This window comes from Thalassophryne amazonica, chromosome 15, assembly GCF_902500255.1.
Source record: "Thalassophryne amazonica chromosome 15, fThaAma1.1, whole genome shotgun sequence".
Classification (NCBI taxonomy): Eukaryota; Metazoa; Chordata; class Actinopteri; order Batrachoidiformes; family Batrachoididae; genus Thalassophryne; species Thalassophryne amazonica.
The window spans coordinates 74,803,064-74,821,339 of record NC_047117.1 but is presented as its reverse complement, the minus strand read 5'-3'; the positions used below and the strand labels follow the sequence as shown (position 1 = coordinate 74,821,339).

The 18,276-nt window shown below is 39.6% G+C and overlaps 1 protein-coding gene and 1 long non-coding RNA gene across 2 annotated transcripts in view; one reads left to right on the top strand and one right to left on the bottom strand.

Moving 5' to 3' along the window:
• Positions 1 to 35: 35 nt before the first annotated feature.
• LOC117525906 overlaps positions 36 to 18,276 on the bottom strand; it is a 20,217-nt gene continuing 1,976 nt past the window's right edge. The window contains exons 2-3 of the long non-coding RNA XR_004565165.1: positions 10,792 to 10,794; positions 36 to 381 (exon numbers count right to left, since the gene is read on the bottom strand). This is a non-coding gene — a long non-coding RNA (uncharacterized LOC117525906). The remainder of the gene's footprint in view (positions 382 to 10,791; positions 10,795 to 18,276) is intronic.
• LOC117525905 (F-box only protein 8-like) overlaps positions 6,448 to 18,276 on the top strand; it is a 25,142-nt gene continuing 13,313 nt past the window's right edge. Inside the window, exons 1-7 of the mRNA XM_034187853.1 lie at positions 6,448 to 6,616; positions 10,726 to 10,828; positions 13,571 to 13,654; positions 14,223 to 14,367; positions 16,347 to 16,473; positions 16,577 to 16,695; positions 17,006 to 17,202. Coding sequence (XP_034043744.1) covers positions 10,726 to 10,828; positions 13,571 to 13,654; positions 14,223 to 14,367; positions 16,347 to 16,473; positions 16,577 to 16,695; positions 17,006 to 17,202 — 775 coding nt within the window. The 5' untranslated portion in view covers positions 6,448 to 6,616. The remainder of the gene's footprint in view (positions 6,617 to 10,725; positions 10,829 to 13,570; positions 13,655 to 14,222; positions 14,368 to 16,346; positions 16,474 to 16,576; positions 16,696 to 17,005; positions 17,203 to 18,276) is intronic.

Here is an 18,276-nt window from a genome sequence, read left to right as displayed (position 1 = left end):
ACAGAAAGTATTAAAAAGAAGAATTAAGAAGTAAATGTAAATTTTAATCAAACTGCTTTCATGCAATGTGTTAGTTTTGCTTACTGGATTACTGTCCAAGTTCCAAGAGGAACAAATATGTATACACGCATTTTTTGACTGTGAAACATTACAAAAAAAAAAAAAAAATTGCTGACTTAAGGTTAGCGCAACTGGTCTACTAATGGCTTTCAAAGTTAGCCAAAAAGTTAATCCGCTAATGGAGAATCTAATTAGATGTTAGCTGTGCCCACCAGTGATGCACATCATGTTCCAGGTTAACACCACGACACAGAATGATTCACTAAACAGTTTTAACAGCTGAAATTCTAATGAATGGCCAAACTGCTCCCATCCATAAAACTAGTGCCTTGCTAAAGGTAAACAACTAATCTCTGCTGTGCATCCAGTAGTAACTACAGAAAGTTCTGATTCACTAGAACCATGTTTCTGTGGATGATGTCTACCCCCCACCATTTTTGAGTTTATATGTTAATTGACAGGTTAATTTTTTATAGCATTACTCATAGCATTGTCACACCTCTGAGTGCTCAACTCACCTTTCAGTGATTGACAAATTCCCTTTTTCCACAGTTTTATTTAGGAAGGAATGAATGAAAATAAACAGTCCTCTTAGATCTCGAACGGCGGTATTCCGAACCTTCCATTTGCATAGTGTAGCTATTAATGTTATTGCATGTTATGATTAATTACACCAAAATATAGGTAATGGTAGTCATTTACTAAAAGGGACTATTTATCCACTGGTGATCTTCAAAGTGTAAATGTAGATGAAAATTTAACATCCAGCTTCAGAGTGTAGTGAGAGAGAAATGAGAGATCCATGGGTCAGAGCAGCAGTAAGCAAATCCGCTTCAGCTAACATCTTAAGATTGATGCAGAGTTGATATAAACTGATACATAAGAAGAAAAAAAAAATACACCTGCCAGACCATATTTCGTCAGATGTCACTGTACCACTAAATGTACAGAATAGGATGCAACAAAACCCATGAAACCAAGAAACTGCAATATTTAACTTAGGAACCATGAGGTGTGTATCACTAAAAGTGAGTTCTGCAACACTGACTACAAATTATATTTCTTCACATGCTTGTTTTTAATGTGATTCTGCAAAATGCACTGTAAAAACTTGAGGTAGAATGTTCAGGTTGAGAAAAATGCAGATCCTCATGCTAGCTGTACATTTCAAATAATGTTATTCCATTTTTTTATTTTGTGCAAGGCTTTTGTTCTATACTCTTAGGAAAGCTGACAGGAGTGTACTGTGATTTGAACCATTTTGGACCATAACGAAGGTGCATCGTCACACCCGTAGTACTGACAATTACATGTTAGATTGCAAGCATTAATTTCCATGGTATTTTATGTATACGGTAGAATTTTCCCAGTTCGCACTCATTCATTTCTTCCTAAACTAATGTTTCTAAAGTGGAATTCTTGCAAACAATGTAATCATCAGAGGTGAGTCAGGAGTTTGATGCTAACAATCATTTTGACAAGTGATGTTAAAGACAGTGAGTTGATCCTTTTAGACCTTTACACACTAAGAGTGATGAAAATAAATGACAAAAAATGCAACTTTTTTCTGAGGTGGTCCTGTTGTCATGATGGTTTTGTACCAAAAGCAGCACATCTTCTGCCTTTGCGCATTATGAAGCGCAAAATATGACAAAGGAGACCCCGGACTGTTGAACAACTGAAGTCGTACATCAAGCAAAATGGGAAAGAATTCCACTGACAAAGCTTCAACAAGTAGTGTCCTCAGTTCCCAAACGCTTATTGAGTGTTGTTAGAAGGAAAGGTGATGTAACACAGTGATAATCATACCATTGTTCCAGCTTTTTTGAAACGTGTTGCAGGCATCCACTTCAAAATGAGTAAATATTTGCACAAAAACAATAAAGTTATCAATTTGAACATTACATATTTTGTCTTTGTGGTGTATTCAATTGAATATAAGTTGAAGAGAATTTGCAAATCATTGTATTCTGTTTTTATTTACATTTTACACAACGTGCCAACTTCATTGGAACTGGGGTTGTAATTGCTTAAATGTCACCAAAGGTGGGATGGGTGTCACGCATGTTGACCCCAAAAAGCCGATTGATTTTGAGGTCAAACAGGGGAAAAAAAAAAAATCACACAACTGCACTTTGTAAAAGTTTACAGAAAAGCATCACTCGTCAACGGTAAGTTTATCAGTGTTTTCTCAGGGAGCTGTGAGTTAGTGTGGTGGACTACGAGTATGTGACGTATGTGCTTGTTAAGAGAATCCTTCTCTGTGCCACTCCACCATGAAGCTGGATAAGGCAACAGGCAAAAACTGCCCATTTGCACAATACACATTTTCTTCGTAGGTCATAGAAAAGAGGAAAAACACGGGGACACAATTCAAACAAACAAACGCTCAATATATTGAAAGCAGCAGTGTTTTCTGTGTGTGTGTGTGTGTGTGCAGCTGTTAGCAGTAGCCTTCCTAAGAGGACTACGACTTTCTTTTATAACAACGGTTGGATTAAAGCTTCAAAATATGCCAACTGGTTAAAGTAGAAGACAACGGAAGAGTATATTTTGCTTGGAAAATTAAAATAGTATTGAAATAAAATCACTTACCCATGCAAAATAACGTGCAATTGCTTGTTTGTTTTAATCAAAATGTTGTTTGTGCTATTTTTGAATTTTTCCTACCCCTGCGAGTTTGTTTGGTACCGCGTGATCAACTGTACAGATTTTCATTGGACCCTCTTCTTTCTTTTCTTCTTCTTCCTCTTTTTCGGCTGTTAAACAGTAGCGACACTACGTGGATGATGTTGCGCTACTGCCATCTTTTGGCCCCGCCCGTGTCAGCGGTTTTGTTTTTCGTCGTCCGTGAAACCGGTGTTTCCTTTCTTCTGCTTTCAAAAATCATCTTTATAGTTTTGGATTCTGTTCCTGATACTTCTTCGCAGCAACTATTTCAGAATGTCTTGACTTTTTATTATATCTATAAATCTTGCATGTTGTGCTACTGATGACAAGTACTGATGACAATGTCCCACTTGATGTTCAAACAGTATTATTTTCTATTCCCCAACAGTTACTAAACTCATTTTATTGTGAACTGAATGCAATAATAAGATCAAGGTACACTGACAGTGAAACGTCATAATCTGTGCCTGTAAAATCTAACACCACACCATACAGTTAGTAAGCCACCATGGGCCCACACAGTCCTTCCTGGGGGCCCTAGTGCAGATCTTACTGTGGTGAAGGACGGGTATTAAGAAAAGAAAACACAAAAAGGAGTCAGTAGCAAGAAATCTCACTACTTTAGGCTTGTTGTTAAAGCTTGTCACTTGTTTTTGGCAAATCTGGTATCATCACTGCATGAATCACACAGTAATACTTTTTCTGGCTTACTTCTTATTCTGTCTATCTGAAGAAGTCATAAAAATGTTAGTAATTACAGGGAGGGTTTCTTTCCCTACTAGGATAGGTTCCAGCCCCTGTGACCCTTTATTGGAGTAAGCAGTTGAAGTTTGTGTTGTGTTTGTGTGTGTGTGTGTGTGTGTTGTGTGTGTGTGTGTGTGTGTGTGTGTGTGTTGTGTGTGTGTGTGTGTGTGTGTGTGTGTGTGTGTGTGTGTGTGTGTGTGTGTGGTGTGTGTGTGTGTGTGTGTGTGTTGTTTCTCTCTCTCATCTCTTCGTTTATTTGATTATTTTGGGTTTGAACCACCCATTCAAAAACTGAACAAACCTCGAATTTCAAATATTGTCCATCTCCTGACACTCGTGCAGTGCACCATTATTAGTGGCAGGGGCATCGCCGGGGATTTTGGGCCCTATAAAAGGAAATGTTACTGGCGGCCACTATAGCCGGCTGCAAGGCTGGTGGAAAATTTTGATACTGTTTTACTTAAAACCTGTGTATTTTAATTATATTTTTGACTATCAGTCCCATATTTGTGAAAAGAAAAAACATATTTGACAGTTATGTGGTAGGAGAATCACTGAAAATACAATGAAATTCATTTCTATTCAATTGTTTCCTGCAAGACTGATACTCTGACAAAAATACATATATGAGGACAGTGGCGGTTCTACACTGACTCACTCCCCGGGCAAGACTCTCTCTGAGTGCCCCCCCAAAAAAACACAAAATTTTGCACAAACTGCCCTTTTTTATTATTTTAATATTATCTTTAATATTCTAGAAGTGCCCCTGAAATTTGAAATTGACATCAAAAGACCACAGGCTACAATACAAGTCTCATACAAAACATCCATGAATTGCAAGTTTGAACTGTCAATAAACTGTTATTAGACACTTTATTAATCTGTCTTTCAGGGAGGAATAATTAAAAATGAGCTCTTTTATTAAGGTACATATTTGTCTCAACATTTCACTAAATATTTAGCTTGATGTTTGTAAATATTAGGCTAAATGTGTAAATACTTAGCATGAACTAATCTGCAAAAGTTTTAGGTTTGACAGAAATATGATAATGTAGTGTTTTCAGAACAAAATCTAAACTGAAATGTTACTAGCATTCCCATGCCAATAAATCAAATGTGATTCTTTTTCGCCATTAAATAAACCAGTTAATTATTAAGATAAGTCTAATTTAAATGTCATTATTATTATTACTATTATCATTTTGTGAGTGTACATGACAACAAAAATAGTTGCCAGCTGCTGGAAAATTATTGTAAAAAAACACACTCCTGCAGGCACACAAAAAAGATTGTCACTTCAGCTAGTAATGTGAACACAGCACAAGTTCTAAGCCGTCTTTACAAATAGGCAGGCTGTCCTTTCTGCAAACTTTTTTTCCACAAGTGGGCAGTTTGAGATTCAAACCTGTTCTTACACCCTGTATGTATGCTTTTAAATGCCTTTTATTTCATAAACTGGCTGCCTGACTCATTTGCTGGATGATCTGCAGAGACATGTGGTGCAGAGTTCTGGTTCTGCGTCCTAAGTGGACGGAGCCAAAGCCGAGCAGACTGCACAGGGAGGAGAGCGGCCTGTCCCCGGTTGCCTGAGCACATGGAGAGCATTCAGCTGCATCCTGTGCCACTTGTAGCTGGGGGCACAGCTGCAGGAGACAACCGCCGAATCACTTCACCTGGGTGACCACTAATCGTTTTGTATCACCTATTTCTTAATTAGCCATTTCACACAATTTAGAAAAATGTGCAGGAATTATAGGCCTGTATTTATAATGTTATGAATGAGATGTGCGTTATTTGGAGGAAAGCTAACTGACTTTAGCCCATGAACCATCGCCCTCTTGTCCCTTCGATTAGAGAAAACCCAGAGGTGAACTGTCCCCGCGGGCCCCTCTCTTTCTCACACTGCTTCTATATACAGTTCTTCTCAGCAAGCAAGGGCACATGTGTAGCTGCAGGGGCCACCAATTTGCCAGTTCCACACACAGTCAAACCGTTTTTGCAGAGCAGATGGTTATTATTATTTTTAAGTGCTCGTGCCCACGGTGCCGCCCCCCATAAATACCACCCTGGGCAGCTGCCCAGTTGGCCCGTACCAAAAACCGCCTGTGTATGAGGCTGGTTGTTGCTGTTTGCCTCAATGTCTCAATTGCGTAACACTACACTATATTGCAGACATACACAAACACTAAGATTTTTACATACTGGCCTTGAACGCAACGTGAGGAGAAACCCGCCTGCCTACTTCACCTCACTTTGCAGCCAATCACATAGACATTAATTCATGACAGGCTAAGGACCGCCTACATGGGGCCGGCTTGGGCACAGAAATAAAAGCAGAGAAAGGAAAACTGGGCTCATTGTTCCAGATGTAGCATGTGATCTGGTCCAAGACCCCAGTGCTGCAGATAATTCCTCTGTATCAGTGTTTGAATTTTTTCAATACATCTAAACTTTGAAGTCTGTTTCCTGTCCAGTTCTTTTTGAGATCACTCACCACATAAAAGAACTCAACAGTTAGGAACAGACAACACAGAACTTTCCATCACACGAACCACTAACAGACCCACCTTGCCTAACAAAGAACTTGTTTTTTTGATGTCATCACTCAATTTGCATGTAATTGTTATCGATGCTGTAGGAGAGAGGAATAACGTTGTGGGAGGAACAAAAAGTGAGCAGAAAACATCCTAAATATGTTTAGAACTACAAATTAACTTTCTTCTGTTCATTCTTAGTCTTGGAACTGACAAAAGTAACCCAAAAGAGACAGTCTAGCTGAGTTACTTGTTTGTTTGTTTTTATTTTCTTCACCAGAAGTCTCCAATAACACCAGGAAAAGTCGCTAGTTTTCTTGTTAGTCGTTTTTTTTGAAAAACAACAAAATCGCACTTTAGACAGAGAGGCGTGTTCGGGTGCCTTTCGTCACACGTATACACACGCACGCTCCACCCTTTATGCATTAATGAGTTCTGACTTTCTGATTGGCTGAGAAATGATCGCGAGCCGCAGTACTAAATGGTAATCATCCTCTTTTTGCATCCTGCACAACCTGAAGTAACATCTGGATCGTTTTAACATCAGAGAAACTGTCTCCAGCTGTCCTTGCGTTGGCTCCAGTTGTCAGAGGAATAACTAAACTCAGGTAGGTAGCTGAATTTACTGCGCTGTGTTGTCTCGTAGTGACATATTGACTTTTGTTTTTAATTAAATCTCTTGTAAATGCGCAGCTAGACCAACCATTTATGTAAACACTTGTTTTTTAACGTCTATAAAACTAGCTGGTTAAGCTAACTCGGGGATTTGGAGAAACTCTACATGATTGACAGCTAACTTTGACCAATAGTAAGACAGTTTGAATGAGTTTTTTTCGTGCTGGACCAGTGATTGAGTAGAGTGGGCGGAACCCACCGGTCATACAACCTTGCTGGTTCCAACAGTGATGTTTACAACAGTGTAACACAGATACCGACAAACAGAACGTCATTATAACAAGTCAGATCACTATTTATTACATACATATTATTGACATTATTATTTGAAATTTATTTATGACTAGTCGGAATATTAGCTGATTTGTAATTGATAGTGAATGTTATTTTTAAAATGTTTAATTTTGACCAGTAAACGTTGTATGGAGAATATTCTTAAAATCTATACTGATATATTTGACTGAAATGTGAATTTTGTCAGATTAAAATTCACAGGCATAGCTCAAAGGTTCTCACACGTGTGTCAGCACCCCCAAGTAAAATTACAAAGCTGAATTAAAAATCTATCAGATTTAAATTAAATGTGGATCAACAGGCTAGTAGAGGAGCTGTGGAGAAAATAAATACAAATGTCCAACATATCTCTAAATACAGACATGTATCATTATTGGAAAGAGGTGTCTAAAAACGTCAGAAATGGAAATGAGGCAAAAAAAATGTTAGAAAAGACTGATTTGTGCAAATCAAAAAGAACATCCACAGTAAAAAGATACACACACGAAAGCTGCAATGTAAAAAGTATTCGACAACTAATCTAATAATCGATGAATCCTTTTGAGGTTTTTTTTTCTATACAGATTCTCTGATTACAGATTTTTAAATGTGAATGCTTTCTGGTTTATTTTAGTAGTTTCTTTACTCCTGTGGGGTAGTAAACAAGATATTTGAAGATATCATCTTAGGCTCTGAAAAACACTGATTGACATTTGTCACTGTTTTCTAACATTTTATGGACCTCACAATATATGAATAGAGAAAATAGACAATCTATTATGAAAATACTGTCATTGTTAGTTGTAGCCCCCCCCCCACACACACACATTAAAATCTCTGCCCAACAGTTTCTAGAGTTAACAAACATCAGAAATACAAATAATCAATAAGAGTTACAACACTGAAATTGTTATTTTGTACTTGTTTAGACAATAAAATCTTGACTACTGCCTTTGATGTGTCCAGTTGAACCAAAAATTAATTAATTAAAAAAAATTTATAAAATGGAATTCTGTTTCTGTGTAGGCTCTCAGTTGTCCAGGTGGATGGAATGGTGGATGGAAAATGGAATTCATAAAAATTTAAATATTTAATATTTGGGAAACACAATGGGAGTGATGATGCTGTTCTGTCATCAGAGAAGACACATTCTTGAATTGTGAATCACTCAGCGCTATGAAGCCTGATGAGTGCTGTCATCTGGACACTTCAAATCTTATCTCATCTTGGTCTGTCAGTATATGGTGAGCTGAATGTGCAGAGCCTGGAATATTTTGTTGTGCTTGTAATTGTGTATTGGATTGACATACTGTCTTGTATTGACTATATTTCTTTTAATTATGGCCTAATAATCCTGTTTTATTTCTGTATGATTTCCATCAGTGTGAAGTGGCAGGTCTGTATAGAAAATTACTAAATGGATATTTTGAATGATCAGTTACGTTACAAAATTCATTATTATTATTATTATTATTATTATTATCATCATCATCATCATCATCATCATCATCATTAGGGGTGGTGGCCAAGTGGTTAGTGCAATTGGTTTCAGTGTGGAAGGTTCGCAGTTCAAACCCCACCCCTGTCACATTTCTCCATGTAACGTGGAGTCGCATCAGGAAGGGTATCTGGCGTAAAACTTGTGCCAATTCAACATGCAGCTCCACCTCCGATTTGCAGTGGCAGCTCCGAGTGCAAACAAGGGAGCAGCCAAAGGCACTTACTTTTTTATTATTATTATTATTATTTGGTAGTAGTACTAGTAGTATTTATATTTTAAAGAATTTTTCCATGATCCAGTGAGAATTCAAAGTGAGGTCAGGTATGATTGAAGAGTGCTCACGTACTGTCACTGGGGAAATTCCAAATATGCAAACTTGCCCTGCTAGATTTTTCCTGCTTGCCAGTAGGAGGGATCTGAGATTCAAACTCGTATCTCTTGCTACCTGAGTCATAATACCCTTACAGAAACAATACCATTGCACAAGGCCTTATGTAACCCATTATGTCACAGGCACCTTGTCATTGCGCAGTTTTTAGTTTTATGTCACAGGTGTGTCCACTCCCTTAATGTTCTCCATCGCTCATGTTCGAGTTGATTTATTTTTGCATTCAAGGGTTGTCCATGTACAGCTTTTCCTATGTTTGTGACTGTTCTCAACAAAAGCTAAACCATGTTTTAGAGCGTGTTTTCCACAAACAGAATCTCAAAGTGTTGCCGAAAATTCTGTGTGTGTGTGTGTGTGTGTGTCTGTGTGAGCGAGAGAGAGAGTTTCTAAATGGGTGTTGTATGATTTAATATCTGCTTTTTTCCAGATAATTTTGTTCTAATGATTTCTTCAAACAGAATGGTCTTTGGACTACTTAAGGAGGTGAAGCAGATGAAATGAGAATTGGTACTTCTAAATTTGAGGCCACAGCACTCTGCTGTAAATTGGCCGATTGCTCCCTCAGATTTAGGGTCAGTGATAGTTACAGTAGTTCCAAGTGAATGACATTAAGTATAAGCCCCTTTCACACCGGGCCTGCTTTGAGTTGCTTCATGTGGCATCATGATGATGCAGGAATGTCTGCATCAGGTGCGCGCAGCAGGGGGGCAGAGAAGAGGTGAGGGCGCAGAGGAGGATCTGCAGGCAGTCTGGCTGCAGCTAGACTGTGCTCTCTGATTTCTCTCCTAGTTTCTAATTGTTTTTGTGCAGGGCTGCAGATCTGCACTCTGATTTCTGTTATAGTTTATCTTTCTTCCTTTGACCGCGAGCTGCATGTGCGCGCGGCGAACGAACCATCCATGAGTAAATGTGGTGATGTCTGGAGTTATACTTGATGTGGACATGTCCTGTCTCTGGCAATCAGTCTGTGAGCAGGACTTAATGTCCTTTTTTGTCCTTATTTAACACAATGATGAGAGAGTTTGAGGGGAGAGCAAGGAACTGCCTGCAGCCAGCCAGTTTTTTTTCTTTTAATTGTTAACATGTGCGCGCGGCGAACAAATCATCTGCGGGTGCACTGGAGATGTGTGGAATTTTAACTGGATGTGGACATGTCCTGTCTCTGGCAATCAGTCTGTGAGCAGGACTTTTATGGACTTTATTTAAACACAGTTGTGAGAGAATTTTTAAGAGTAAGTAGCTGCAGGAGCAGCCAGGCTGCAATCAGCATTTTTCTTCTGTGTTCTTTTTGAGCGTGTAGTTTTACTGCATTGTGTACATGGTATAAAAACAATCCTGCATGATTTATACTTCGGGAACAATGAAACACAGCAGGAATCATAAATTGGCGTCAGGTAACGTTGTACTGTGAGGGTGTGGTTTCCAGTCACATTGAGTACCGTTGCTTTGCCCTGACTTGCGTTGAAACCACTTCCTTTCTGCGTCCTGTGCTCAACACAGAAAAAATTAAACATGGTTAATTTTTGGCGTCTGATTTGCTTCGTCCTTTGTTACGTCACAGTGTTCTGGCGTTGAGCTACATCATCTCTGCACTAGGTTGCATCCACGTGGCGTCGTCATGACACCACACGATGCGACTCGAAGTGGGCCCGGTGTGAAAGGGGCTTTATTTGGGAAGTGAAGTCAATTCAGGTCAAGGGAAGTCAAGTCAGAAATGTAGATGTTGCTTTGAGCACTGTAGTGACGATTGTCTACGCTTTGTTCCATGCCTGAGCTCATGAACTCTGAGTAGTGCTGGAATAATTACCAACGACTACTATTATACTGGGTTAGATCTTGTAGATGATTGACTCGTATTGTTTGAATGTGCTGCCTCATAGATGGGTCAGGCACTGTGGAGGCTTCCTCCCAGACAACAGCAACAGCTTCAGGAAGAGCTAGCAGACCGACTGGCTGATCGAGGAGGAGGAAGACGAGAGCAAGGTACACCAGACTTTCTTTTGATGTGGCTATCACTTTTAGCATATGAATGCTTTTCCATTTTGCTACTACTGTGTACCCATCAGGGTTCTTTTATTTAACTTGGCACAGCTGCATGAATCAAAGATACCAACCACGACAATGATTGATGGGATAATTGGGCTGAAAAAAAAAGAATTTGTCTGCAAATTTCATGTCTTCTCTGTTGATTCACTGTTACGGCATGACAAATATTTATTGACTTCTTTTTCCAGATGAGAACACCACAACCCTCCTCACCCTTATGGTAGGGATGGGTAGACTACTTGCAGTTGTGCTCAAACGTTTACATATACCCTGGCAGAATTTATTTGCTTATTTATTTATTTTGGCCATTTTTCAGAGAATATGAATGATAACACAAAAACATTTTTTTCCCCACTCATGGTTAGTGGTTGTGTGAAACCATTTATTGTCAAACAACTATGCTTACACTTTTTTTAATCATAATGATAGCAGAAGCTACCCAAATGACCCTGATAAAATGTTACATACCCCAGTTCTTAATACCATGTATTGTCCCCTTTAACATTCATGACAGCTTGGAGTCTTTTGTGATAGTTGTGGATAAGGCTCTTTATTTCCTCTGATGGTAAAGCTGCCCATTCTTCTTGGCAAAAAGCCTCCAGTTCTTTTAAATTCCTGGGCTGTCTTGCATGAACTGCACATTTGAGATCTCCCAGAGTGACTCAATGATATTGAGGTAAGGAGACTGAGATGGCCACTCCAGAACCTTCACTTTATTCTGCTGTAGCCAATGACAGTTCAACTGGCCTTGTGTTTTGGATTGTTGTCATGTTGGAATTCCCAAGTAAGTCCCATGCATAGCTTCCGGGCTGATGCGTGCAAATGTTTCTCCAGTATTTTCTGGTAACATGCTGCATTCATCCTGCAATCAATTTTGACCATGTTTCCTGTGCCTTTGTAGCTCATGCATCCCCAAAACATCAGAAATCCACCTTTGTGCTTCCCAGTAGGAAGGGTGTACCATTCATCATAGCTTTGTTGACTCCTCTCCAAATGTGAGGTTTGTGGTTGTGGCCAAAAGTTCAGTTTTGTTCTCATCACTCCAAATGACTTTGTTCTCTGTGTTGTTTGGTGTTGTGTGAGCGGGATACTTTGTGGCATTTGCGTAGTAATGACTTTTCTTCTGGCGACTCGACTGTGCAGCCCATTTTTCTTCAAGTACCTCCTTATTGTACATCTTGAAACAGCCACACCACTTTTTTCAGAGTCCTGTATTTCAGCTGAAGTATTTGTTAATTTTCTTTGCATCACGAACAATTTTCCTGGCAGTTAACTACCTGTCCATGGTTTGGTTCCAAAGGAATCTCTCATTTTTCACTTCTTAATTAGAGTTTGAACACTGCTGATTGGCATTCTTAGTCCCTTGGATATCTTTTTATGTTCCCTTTCCTGTTTTATACAGTTCAATACATTTTCTTTGACAATTCTTTTGCTTTCCCTATGACTCAGAAACCAGAAATATTAGTGCAGCACTGAATGAAAGATGCGAGGGTCTGTCAGGAGCACAGAAACTCTCTGACTTTTTTATACACACACGCTGATTACAAGAAAATAAATCACAGGTGAGGATGATTACATTTTTTAGCCATTCAACCTGTTTGTGTCAACTTGTGTACATGTTATCAGGCCAAATAACCAGGGTATGTAACCTTTTGATCAGGGTCATTTGGTTAGTTTCTGTTGTCATTATGATTTAAAAAGAGTAAACACAGTTGTTTGACAATAAAGGCTTCACACAACCACTAACCATGAGTGGAAAAAAACCCCCAAAAGTTTTTGTATTATCATTCATGTTCTCTGAAAATGGCCTAAAAATTCCAAAATTCTGCCAGGGTATGTAAACTTTTGAGCACGACTGTATTCCAAGTCCAAGTCAAGATGAAGACCTTAAAGGATCAAGCTTGAGTCAAGACCAAGAATTATGGATTTTGGAGTGGTCGAGACTGAGTCAAGACTGTTTTTTGTTTTGTTTTGTTTTTTTTTGTTATTTATATGGCACAATATTAAAATACACCTCACGGTACCCACATACACTCTGCTTGTACACAAAGAGATCATCATCACATCGAAATACAACAAAGCTGAATTGCAAAACAAAAATTAAAAACAAATAAAAGCAAACTTTCATTGAAAAATGCAAAACTTGAATAATTCTGGTTTCTACCATATTTTTATGCTGGTTTTCTGTGGCAGATGTGGGTGTGGGGTCCTGTGTGTATCTGGTCAGCTATGTAGGGACAGGTGGTAGATGGTGGTGGATGAAGAAGTATTGTAGGAAGTGCCTCTGACACTTTACGTGCATTAACCTTTCAAAAAAAAACCTGTGCATTCTAAGAGCAACATGCCAGTTGTTGGTGCATCTGTCTCTAAGTTAATGCCAGTTAATGACACTCTGATTGTTTTGTTTTTTTCCTTCATGTTTCTCCAAAAACACACCCATGACTGATTCTGGCAACTTTGCACCATGCTCCGTACGCTGCACTCAGACTTTGTGCCGTGTAAACGAGTTACATGGCCTCAGGATTTGCTTTAGAAGTTGTGTGATAGATTTTCAAGATAGGGCCCTTCATTAGTCTTCTATTACACTGCCTCCTGGAATCTCTGATAAAGTTATGCTAAGGAGGAGGAATCAATTAAAATAGGCAAAAGAATAAAACAATCCACTATGATCTGTCTTAGGGAGAGCTGGAGGAACCCAAAGAAGAGGTCCCCAGAGCTGTTACAGTCCAGACATCTACCATCTGCTGAGAACTCGCAAAGGAGGTGTGAACACACAAATTCACCAAACATATAGGTCTTATTATTAAGGCTCTGTCAAATACAACATGAAATTAAAGTCATCTCCTCATTGGTTACTGGTAACCAAAACCCTTTACATAAAACTGGAATAGTGATGTAAAATTCTTTCTTCTTACTTTTCTAAGCTTCAGTTCACTCTAGTGGGCTACTTGAAACATCATGGTGAAAAAGAAATGTTCTTTTTCTACTCATATTGTTTTACAGATTTGTTGTAGTAAAACTGCAGCGTCATTTGTCTGGATTATTCAGGGCAAAATATTTGAATCATTCTGTTTGAGGGAATGAGGATGAGGATTTGTACCAACAAAACTATTTTGTCCCTTTCATAAAGGACAACAGGACATTAACTTTTAAAAAGAAGCACCCAACACAAAATTTTGTTATTATTTACATGATACTGATAGTATAGAAAAAGTACATTTTGGGCAATGACACAAGTTAAAACTACTATTTTTTTTTCAGTGCAACTTGTAGGAAATGCTGTGATTTTTATTCTATAAAGTAACTGTTATTTTTTTTGTGGTGTTTGTAGGCAAAGAGCAGCATGGCTTTATAGATTTGGAGATGCTTCCACCAGAATTAGGCATCACTATATTGTCTTACTTGAATGCTACGGACCTGTGCCTGGCCGGCTGTGTGTGGCAGGAACTTGGAAATGACGAATATCTGTGGCAGGGGTAAGAATGTGAAAGTATAGGTCATTCTTACATAATTATATCCTCTAGAACTGTGCAGCAATGAACTTTGCTGTGGTGCGGTCATAATTAAATAGTGATTTGATGAAGATTAAATACTTTTGATCAAGGAAAAGGGAAATTAAAAGGGTTCTTTACAATATGTAAAATAAATTTAAACAGTTTTGAGTGGCGTCACAACTTACTCAAATGAAATAAAAATGCCATTGAATTGTCTGCACTTTAGGCCTCCACTTGTACCTCATAAAACAAGTTGCACATCCAATGAAACTCTGTCGGTCTATGACGGGTTGTGCTGGTTGTACACAGTCTACTGGCTCTACAGGAGAAACACTTGGGTGGCAGAAAACAGAGCAGTGCTGCCGCTGTGTTTGTCAGTAGTCTCCCTTCTCCACGCTGTCATGTTAAGAATCCCGGCCCCTCTGTGTGCCAGGCTGTATGACAACAAAGTGAAAATTCATGTGCTGTGAAAACAGCCAAATCTCCCACTGTAAGACACAATAACCATATGAAAGTCACAGTAAGTCAGTAGAATAAAGAGTGTAGCATGCAATAGTGATCTTATTCCCTATACTCCTATTCAATAATTACCCTGATACGGTGAAAATGGAGAACCGTCATGCATATATTGAAGAATATTACTTACCCTTCCAACAATACTATCCTGAAATATGAGTGATATCATTATTCAGCCACGTATATGATTTGCAAGGACTTTGCAATTCTGTCATGATCTGGGTGGCCCTGAAATGGGCTGTTGGGGGTTTCCAATCAGATGATCCTGAACGAAAGTTGGATAACCGGTGCCCCCGTCTCAGCACCTCTCCTCTCCAGGAGCCCAGACTTTACGGCTCCAAAATGCCATTTGTCCAGTGTACATCTTCAAGTTCTGCAGGCTCCTGTCTGTCGTCATCTGACCCGATACCCAGGAAATTACCATTGGAATCCTCTGTCATAAATATTTCCCTGAGTAATTCCCTATTCCCCGGTTCAATGTTGACAGGTATGTTGTCTTCATCAACAACAGTATCTGCAGTAGTCACTATGATTCAATCGCTTTCTCTCTTCCCACTCACACGGTCGGACAACCCCCCAATACTGGCGGAGAGACTTGTCTGACCAATGCAAAATGAGCATTGGAACGGAAATATGTCTGACGTACACATGTGGACGGGGCTTCAGCTGATCCTTGGTGTTCATTGGTTATAACACCGGTTCTGGGTGTACCCTCCCAACACTAAATATAGTGGACCGGCAACCAGTGAAAGTTTCTCCTGGGAGCGATATTTAGAGGACTGGGAGGGAGCGTAATGCATGGCCGTCCACTATATATCGAGGACCAGCAGCACTAGGGTTAAACAGTCAGTATTATTGGAAGGCGCCTGCGGTGCGAGTTGCTTTAATATGCTGAACAAATTTCCTTCAGTGGCAAGGAATTGCTGCAGCCTTTTCCTGCCTTTACAGACATTGTGTGAATTGATTCTACAATTTCGGCATGATCCATCATGAGGACTTGGTAGTGGCCTACTGTTGGTCTCGAACTCACACCCTCAACCTTATCACCACGGGCAACCATACTGGGCACACATGCTGCCAACAGCATTGCTCTCAGAATCACTGGAAGACGCAGTAGCAAAGAGTTCTTTGAGTGGAGGATGTTACTGTCACATCAGTGATGGTTTTTTTTTTACTTGATATTCACAGTTAACAGTAACAGATTACAAATGCAAATAGAAATCTTGGTATCTCTAAAGCAGTGATTCACATTCACAGAGTGTGACTCACTACTGCTTTACTTCTTCTTTTGTCACATCAGTCACATTGAACAGATTCTAAATTTCAGGTTAAAAGTCAGATATTGAATGAGAGGAGCTGCTGTCTTCAGGAGAGGTTTTGGCCGTTAAAGTTAATTTCTTTGTTGTTGTGTTTTGTTTTGTTTTTCTTGTGTGTTGACCCATCAGACTGTGTAAGTCAACTTGGGGTCACTGCTCCATCTACAACAGAAGACTACCGGTTGGTTTCTCCTATCGGAGACTTTACCTGCAGCTGGATGAAGGCAGCCTAACATTCAACGCTAACCCTCAGGAGGTAACTCATGAGTTAGTAGTTGGAATATGTCAAATAACGGTAAGAAATCTGGCTTTTTTCTCTACTCAGAATATATATTGTCGTTTGCTCTGTCTGTGTGTAGGGTATCAGTTATTTCATGTCTAAAGGAATACTCGTGGACCATCCCACTGAGCTTGCCAAGTTCATCTTCTACACCAGACGGCTCAACTGGAAGATGTTAAGGATTTACCTGGATGAAAGGTTAACACACATAATCGACACAAAACCACAAACACAATACAAAGCCAACTTTCTTCCATGTCCATTAAAGTTTGGTTTTGTCCGGCATCTGTTTAATATGTATTGTGTTTTCACAAACATGTGCTGACCAGAAAGCATTTGTAAATTAATCTAAATTTACCTCTCTGATGGCTGCAGTCATTATACCGTGCTGTGCTCCTTTCTTAAGTGGTTTACAGAGTTTGTTAAGGAGGTTTGGTGGGGAAATGGCTGATGTTTGGTGTGTTAGATGAAAACCAACTGAATTAATGGTTAAACTGTGTCTGTGCAGGCGTGATGTGCTGGATGAGTTAGTGACCCTCCATAACTTCAGCAACCAGTTCCTGCCCAATGCTCTGCGGGACTTCTTTAGACACATCCATGCACCAGAGGAAAGAGGAGAATATCTAGAAACCCTGATCACAAAGTTCAGCCACAGATTTTGTACCTGCAACCCAGGCCTTGTTCGAGAACTGGGCCTCAGTCCTGGTAAACGTTTCACACAAACACACACACAGAGGATATGTTTTAAAAAACCTTCACTGAATACAACCCCAATCCCAATGAAGTTGGGACGTTGTGTGAAATGGAAATTAAAAACAGAATACAATGATTTGCAAATCCTCTTCAACCTATATTCAATTGAAATGGATGCCTGCAACACATTTCAAAAAAAGTGGGACAGGGGCAACAAAAGACTGGGAAAGTTGATGAATACTCAAAGGACACCTGTTTAGAACATTCCACAGGTGAACAGGTTAATTGGAAACAGGTGAGTGTCATGATTAGGTATAAAAGGAGCATCCCCAAATGGCTCAGCCATTTACAAGCAAAGATGGGGGGAGGATCACCACTTTGGGAACAACTGCATGAAAAAAATAGTCCAACACTTTAAGAACAATGTTTCTCAAAGTTCAGTTGCAAGGAATGTAGGGATTCCACCATCTACAGTCCATAATATCATCAGAAGATTCAGAGAATCTGGAGAACTTTCTACGTAAGCGGCAAGGCCGAAAACCAACACTGAATGCCCATGACCTTTGATCCCTCAGGTGGCAATGCATTAAAAACCGACATCATTGTGTAAAGGATCTTACCGCGGGGGCTCAGGAACACTTCAGAAAACCATTGTCAGTTAACACAGTTCGTCGCTACATCTACAAGTGCAAATTAAAACTCTACCATGCAAAGCGAAAGCCATACATCAACAACATCCAGAAACGCTGCTGCCATCTCTGGGCCCAAGCTCATTTGAAATGGACAGACGCAAAGAAGAAAAGTGTGCTGTGGTCTGATGAGTCCACATTTCAAATTGTAGTCCACATTTCAAATTGTTTTTGGGAATCATGGACGTTGTGTCCTCCGGACAAAAGAGGAAAAAGACCATCCAGATTGTTACCAGTGCAAAGTTCAAAAGCCAGCATCTGTGATGGTATGGGGGTGTGTTAGTGCCCATGACATGGGCAACTTACACATCTGTGATGGCACCATCAATGCTGAAAGGTACATCCAGGTTTTGGAGCAACGCATGCTGCCATCCAAGCAATGTCTTTTTCAGGGACG